At 40.8% G+C, this 7,529-nt stretch overlaps 1 protein-coding gene across 25 annotated transcripts in view; it reads right to left on the bottom strand.

The window, feature by feature from the left end:
• Positions 1–4,484: 4,484 nt before the first annotated feature.
• The window catches only part of ube2r2 (ubiquitin-conjugating enzyme E2R 2), a 118,429-nt gene continuing 115,384 nt past the window's right edge, over positions 4,485–7,529 (bottom strand). For all 25 annotated transcript variants that reach the window (XM_069924131.1, XM_069924128.1, XM_069924134.1 and 22 more), the window contains one exon: positions 4,485–5,665. In XM_069924131.1, coding sequence (XP_069780232.1) covers positions 5,446–5,665 — 220 coding nt within the window. In that variant the 3' untranslated portion in view covers positions 4,485–5,445. The remainder of the gene's footprint in view (positions 5,666–7,529) is intronic.

The following is a 7,529-nucleotide window of genomic DNA, read 5'->3' as shown; positions in this document are numbered from 1 at the left end:
TTTGTCCAGTTTTATCCAACATTTGATCCAAATTAAGGTTAAAATCCCCTCCTATCAATATATTTCCTTGTGTATCTACCATCTTCCAAAAAATATCCTGCATAAACTTTTGATCCTCCTCATTAGGTGCATATATATTGAGCAAATTCCAAAATTCTGATTATATCTGACACTTATCATTACATACCTCCCCGCTGGATCTATTATTTCCTCTTCTATTTTGATTGGTACATTTTTATTAATTAATATAGCTACACCTCTGGCTTTTGAATTATATGCTGCCGCTTCGTGTCCTACTCAGTCTCTCTTTGTTATGTTCCACTTCAGTTAGATGCGTTTCCTGCACAAATGTTATATCTATTTTTTTTTTCAGTAAATTTAATAGCCTCTTCCTTTTGATTTATGTATTCCATTAATGTTTATAGTCATATAGTTCAACAAGGCCATCTCATATTCCGTTTACACCTCATTTCTGCTTCCTCACCACCACCATCCCTTTTCCCCATTTTCATCTCAGTTTTCCCTTTTTAAAATCAATGTAACTCAATTATACAACACATTTAAAACTTAAAATACTCCAACAATTCCCACACCCAATATTACCTTAACCCCAAATACCCTCCCTCTCCGAGTTGCCCCTTATTCCTTGCCGGGCAACCACAACTCCCCTTTCCATTTGGATTGCGATCTTGTTTGCAAGCGTCAAATGATTTCGCAGTGATGGTTATTCTCTCTCCCCACCCCCCCAGAAAACTTTTTTTAAAATACACATATAACAAAGCTCTCCCTTTTTTCCTCCTTACTTCCTTCCTTCCCTTCTCTTCTCTTTTCCCTCTTTAGTTCTTTATATATACACTTTATCGCCGTTCTTCATTCTTATTACATCTCTTTATCTCTCCTTCTGTCCTGCAAACACTCTTCAAATTCTTGTGCTTCCTCCGGATCCAAGTACAGTCTGTTTTGCTCCCCAGGGATAAATATTTTAAAGACAGCTGGATGTCTTAACATGAATTTATAACCTTTTTTCCATAGGATCGATTTTGCTGTATTAAACTCCTTCCTCTTCTTTAAGAGTTCAAAACTTGTGTCTGGGTAAAAAAATATTTTTTGACCCTTGTATTCCAATAGTTTATTATCTTCTCTAATTTTATTCCTTGCCTGCTCCAGTATATTTTCTCTTGTCATATATCTCAAAAATTTTACTAAAATAGATCTTGGTTTTTGATGTATCTATGGTTTTGGAACTAGTGTTCTGTGCACCCTTTCTATTTCCATTCCTTCCTGTATTTCTGTCATTCCCAGGACCTTCAGGATCCAAACTTTTATAAATTCCTTCATGTCATCCTTCTTCACCTTCCTTCAGGTCAACTATGTTTTTGTTGCTACGTCTACTATAATTTTCCAATATATCAATTTTCTGAGCTAACAACTCTTGAGTCTCTAATTTTTTTGTCACTTTCTTCCAATTTTCCTCTTAAGTCGTTTACTTCCATTTCTGCAGCCATTTCTCATTCTTCCACATTTTCTACTCTTTTCTCTATTTCTGTCATGACTAGTTCTAATCTTTCCATTTTTCCTTTAATTGCACTAAATTCCAATGACAAACATTCTTTTAATGCTTTCATTTGTTCTTCACAAAAAGCTTTACCATTTGTTTTACCTTCTATTTCTCTGTGAAGATCTTGGTCTTCTTCTTCCTCTTCTTCTGTCTGTACCTGTGTTTGTGTCTTCTTCTCTTCTTTGCATCTATATTTTTTTCTGATTTTCCTGAGTTGCTTGTATCACTTTGTCGGGCCTCTTCTTGCTGGGCCTCTTGCCGTTCACCCCATCTTTCTTGCCTGGTACCTCACTCCCTCTCCTGTTGCCTTCCTCATCTTCCAGCTGAGAGCCATGGTGTCGGGCGTCCCTCAGCTGGTCGTGCCATGGTTGCCCGCTCCTCGGCTGAGACCTCCTCCCATCTGTGTTTTCTTTTACCTTTGAGTGCGCACTGCTCATGCGTGACTCCTCGCGCATGTGCAGTTGTGCACTTTTGTTTGGGTCAGAGAGCCATTTTTGCAGTCCACTGGTCGGGGGGGGTTCCAACTCCAGGGTCGGGAACTACCTCGGAGAATGGACGTTCTTCGCCATCATGCTCCCTGTTCCTTCATGCAGGTAAGGCTTTCTTTCTTTTCTGGTGACTTTTTTCCCCATTGTTTTTACTTTTTCCTTCTTGGGTGCCATCTTCTTTCTCTTCTCTGCAACTTTCTCTTCTATTTCTTATACTTTATATTTGTTGAACTGTCTTGACTTTTTCTGGAGAGGGGTGGTTTTACCCTACTGGCCACTACTCCATCACGTGACTCGCTCCCCATTTTTGCATACCTTGGTGAAGTGTTCTAGCCCGAAACGGTTATGTATTTTTACCTTTACTATATAAAGGTCACTGCTCAATCTGCTGACTTTCTCCACCTTCATGTATTTTTACTTCAACCATGCTTTCTGCAGATTTTCATGTTTTACTTCAGACAAAACACAAATACAGACCAAATGCAGGACTAGTATTTTATCTATAAAAATAAATAAAGTTTTGGATGAATGAGAGTCTTGGATGGTTAGTGTGAGCAGTTCAGCATTCTCTCTGCCCATGGGAAGAAGCCTGGTCCTGCTGGCTCAGAGTGCACAACAATGCCTCCTAGTGCATTATGGACCTATTCCAGGATCATTCAGAATTGGTCTTTTCATTTCAAAGCGTTGAAATGTTGTCATGGATTTTAAGATTCCTTTTATTGTCACATAATAATGCATTAAAATTATACACTTCAGACTGTCGTAAGGCAAAGAGTCACCATGAGCTCAACACCCCTAAAAATAGAAGAAGCAAAAGAGAGTCCCTTCGGAAGCACTGAATATACGTGGATTCATCTCTATCGCTCTAGTAGCCATTACAGCCGCAGACTCCTGTTCGATCCATCAGAAACCTGAGCTCCAGATTCAAACCCTGGCACGACCAGGAAGACTTCAGTGCCCAAGGACCTTTTGGGACCCTTCTTGCCCTCAGCATTCTCTAGAATTCCAGCTCTGATACCTGCTTCCCACAATCCAGTCCCCCACAGCTTTTGTGGGTCCTTCAACCACAAGTCTCCCACAACCTGTGTGGATCCCTCAGCCACTGAGCCCCTTGCTGGTCCACTGCCATGGCCACTGTTCTGTACATCCTTCAGCCATCGAGTCCCTTGCTGGTCCACTGCTGTGGCTACTGTTCTGTACATCCTTCAGCCACTGAGTTCCTTGCTGGTCCACTGCTGTGGCTACTGTCCTGTACATCCTTCAGCCAGAGTCCCTTGCTGGTCCACTGCTGTGGCTACTGTCCTGTACATCCTTCAGCCACTGAGCCCTCTGCTGGTCCATTGCCATGGCCACTCTTCTGTACATCCTTCAGCCACTGAGCCCCTTGCTGGTCTGCTGGTGTGACCATTGTCCTGTATGTCCTTCAGCCGCTGAGCCCCTTGTTGGTCCACTGTTATAGCTACTGGCCTGTGGGTCACTCAGCTGCTGAGCCCCTTGCTGGTCCACTACTGAGGCTACTGTCCAGCATGTCCTTCAGCCGCTGAGCCCCTTGCTGGTCCGCTGCTGTGGCCACTGTCCTGTATGTCCTTCAGCCGCTGAACCCCTTGCTGGTCCACCGCTGTGGCCACTGTCCTGTATGTCCTTCAGCCGCTGAGCCCCTTGCTGGTCCACCGCTGTGGCCACTGTCCTGTATGTCCTTCAACCGCTGAGCCCCTTGCTGGTTCACCGCTGTGGCCACTGTCCTGTACGTCCTTCAGCCGCTGAGCCCCTTGCTGGTCCACCGCTGTGGCCACTGTCCTGTACATCCTTCAGCCGCTGAGCCCCTTGCTGGTCTGCTGATGCAGCCATGTTCTGTGGGTCCCTCAGCTGTTGGTCTGCTGTGCTAAATATGTTCCCGATAACTACATCCAACATTTTTGTTTTATGAGCAATACACGACCTTCTACATTCTCTTGTTGCTTTTAAAGTCTTTTTTTAAACTGGATAATGGAAATTCATTTTAGTTTTAGTATGATCAGCATTCAATCCACTCAGTTTTAAGACTATTAAATGAGTTTTACTTCTATCATATTAATTATCCCATTTCACAGGAAAAGATTTTTTCAGGCCTAAATTTACTTATACTTATTTGATTCAATTTTCCCATTATATTGTCCACATTATTGTGCCCCCAGTCCCTAATTTCCAAGATGCTTTTAGTTTGATTGAAGCATTTGACAATGTTATGTACAAGTCCTGGTTTTGTTTTTGTTCATTTTAACCAAAAAAAAAGTGGAGTTCGATAAAATTAAGAAAATATGGCAAAAACTGCATTTAAAAACAAAGAAAAAAATTACTAATTATTGACTGGTTTGATTTAATTCCATAGCCATCTCTATGTTGCTTCAAAAAACCAATTGGCTAGCTCAAGTGAAATGAAAAGTAATGAGGACTGCATATTTCATAACAAAACCAGCATCTTTATTCACATTTTATTAGTAGATGCAAAGACAAAGTAATCTATAGCATAGAAGACAACACAAAATGCTTCAAATATCTACAAGAAAATGAACTGTAGAGAATAAACAAAAAAGATTCAAGGATTTGCAGCTGGAAATTAGAGCAATTATGTTATTTAGTGCACAGTATTGGTTTTCAATTCTCCGATTTATTTACCATTGCCTTACAGCGTGTAAACGTGTTTGTCAAGTGAAAAATCCAGCAACTGCAAAATAATAAATATCCTAAGATCCAGCAAAGATCGCACTGATATTGGGGTTTTAAAGCAAAATTTGAGATCTCTGACCACAAATTTTGAAAATAGAAAAGTTGAGAAAACTTGATCAAACTCAGCGTAGGATAGAACTTCTACAACTACAATTTAAAAAAAACTCAATGCTAACTCCTGTAGAATGCCATGTTCTCAAGGCCTATTAAAAACTGCGAAAAGAAAGATTGAAGGACTAACATATTTAAGAATCAAAAAGCAGTAGATTACACACTCCCTCATCTTCCCACCCCCACCCCAGAAGAATAATTCACCACATATTTAAGAAAAAATATCAGGAAGTGCACACTATTGTGACAGGAGCAGCTTAACCGTGGCAGTCCATTTTACCTCTGAGTGCTACATCTTCATATTTCTCCACTCACCTACTTCCCAAAACATAATCAAATTACTCAGCTTGCACAAGCTTTCATGACATGGAGTTAAGAATCAGGTGTGGACAATTTTGTTTCAAGAGAGAGCAGATCCAGTTATCATATAGTGGGATTATAGTATGGAGTTTCATAGACAATCTGAGTGAAGGTCCAATCAAAAGGAGCATTTCACAACCCACACAGCAGGATGCAGCAGGTGACTAGTTCTGTGCTGGGCTGTTGCCAGGTTGGTGTTGCTCCTTCTCTGGCCTGTGTACGTCACGACTCTTCATTTCCAGAGTCCTCATCATCGTAGCAGTCAGCATCTTCTTCCTCTTCTTCCTCCTCATCTAGATCATCGTCATATAAATCGTCGTAAAGCAAGTCTGAATTGTTGTCATTAGAAGGCACTTTGGTCTTGATGCAATATTCAGCCAGTGTGGTTGGAACTTTCACCCCATCCTTTTCAGCTTCAGCCTTGGTTGAGAGTACTTGCTTCCTGACAAAAGAAATAACAATGTGATCAATACTGAATGTATCCCTGTGCTGAACTTTCATTTCAGTTCTTGGAATAAAACATCTTGCAATGATGGCTTAAAACTGTTGGATCTCTATGTTAGATGCATTCATTGATGGCATCTTTTCCAGAATATTGTTTCACTGTCACTCAGCTTGTGTACACATGAAAGCACTGAACACATTCTACACCAAAATGTTCTAGCTCTAAACTCAAGATGATGACGATGATTCACTTTATTATCATAGTACCAGTAAACCAGCCACTGAAATACAACCAGCGTTGACCAGAAGTTAAAAAATTGTGCTCGGTACATTAAAATAAAAAGTGCAATTAAAACCAACAACACTTCTACAACACACTGTTGAAAAGTTCTGATTTTACAATTCAAGCGCAGGACCATTCAGCACCGTGATTTAGTGTTGAACAAAGTCTCAGTTTCGTAAAAAAAAAAGCCCTTCTTCGGCCTACTGGTGCACGAGTGAAGGCTCCTGTCGTGGATGTGTTGCATCTTTGATCATGTTTCTCACCCTGCCCACACAGTTTCCTATAGATGTTTTTGATGGTAGGCAATTAGATGGCAATAATCCATTGGGCAGTTTTCACTACCTGCTGGAGTGCCTTGCGATCTTGTGCAATACAATTCCTATATCAAAGTGAAATACCATATGTTAGCACGCTCTCAATTGTGCATCTATAGAAATCCAACAGTATCCTGGGATAGAGGTGCATCTTCCACATGCTCCTGCAATGGATAAATATTGGGAGGAATTTGGTAAGATTAGAGTGGTTACATACATACACACATTTTAAAGCAGATCTTATTTGAAATACTAAGAATTTGTATTCAGTAACATGGCAGAAACTTTGGAGAATGATGTGCACATTTCACAAGTAGGTGCTAATTGAAATGATGTCATGAAATTAATTGACCAGTCTTGGAGGAGACAAACGGGCAGCTTGCAAGTACCTAGAGTGCTCACAGACAGGTCACTCCTGGATTTTGTTTACCCAAGACAACAGCTTGATCAAGAGGGAGAACTCCTGTGGTTTGCTGAAGAAGGTGGGTGTTTTTGCACGTGAGAGAGTCATATGGGCTTTCAGGCAGTTGGAGGGAGAGGGAGGGAGGGAGAGAGAAGACAAGCTCAACAAGCTCTCTTAGCCAGTGCGTGTGATATTGAAAGCAGCTGAACAGTGCAAGCCTGGAGAAGCTGGTTGGAAACAGAAAACTCAAGAGTGGTGGATGACTGAAAGTGCTATCTGTCTGATGTTTCTCTTGGAATAAGTGGAACAGAAAGGAACTCTGCAGTAGACTGAAAGAAAGAGGTTACCATTTGGAGAACCCTGATCAGGCAAGTTTCATCAGTGAGACCTTGAGATGACTAATGGTGGTACCTCGGTTGTGGAAATCCTGGAACAACAAATATCTCTCTGAAAACCCTATAAGAACCTTCCTGAGCAGTAAACATTTACCTTTCGAGCACCAAGGCCTAGTGAACTTTATCCATGTTAAATTCTGTGCATAGTATAAGAACTGCCTGCAACCAGAGAACTTGGAAGAAGGAGAAGTGAGATTGGACTGTGAACCAAAGAACCTTTCTTAAATTTACACACACGTCATACACATGAGCTTAGAATTAGAAGGGGGTTAATTTGGGTTAGTTAAGTATAAAGTTAAGTTAAAGTTTGATTCTGTTTTCATGTTAAAAGATAATTAAAAACAACTTTTGTTTAAGTAACCACTGATCTTGGTGAATGTCTATTGCTGCTGGGTTATGGGGTCCTCTGGGCTTCTAACACTCCCTAAAAAATAAAGACGCTGTTGTGCCTTTTTAATCAGAATTAA

This window comes from Narcine bancroftii, chromosome 3 (genome assembly GCF_036971445.1).
Source record: "Narcine bancroftii isolate sNarBan1 chromosome 3, sNarBan1.hap1, whole genome shotgun sequence".
NCBI classification, from domain to species: Eukaryota; Metazoa; Chordata; class Chondrichthyes; order Torpediniformes; family Narcinidae; genus Narcine; species Narcine bancroftii.
This window is presented reverse-complemented; position numbering and strand designations above follow the sequence as displayed.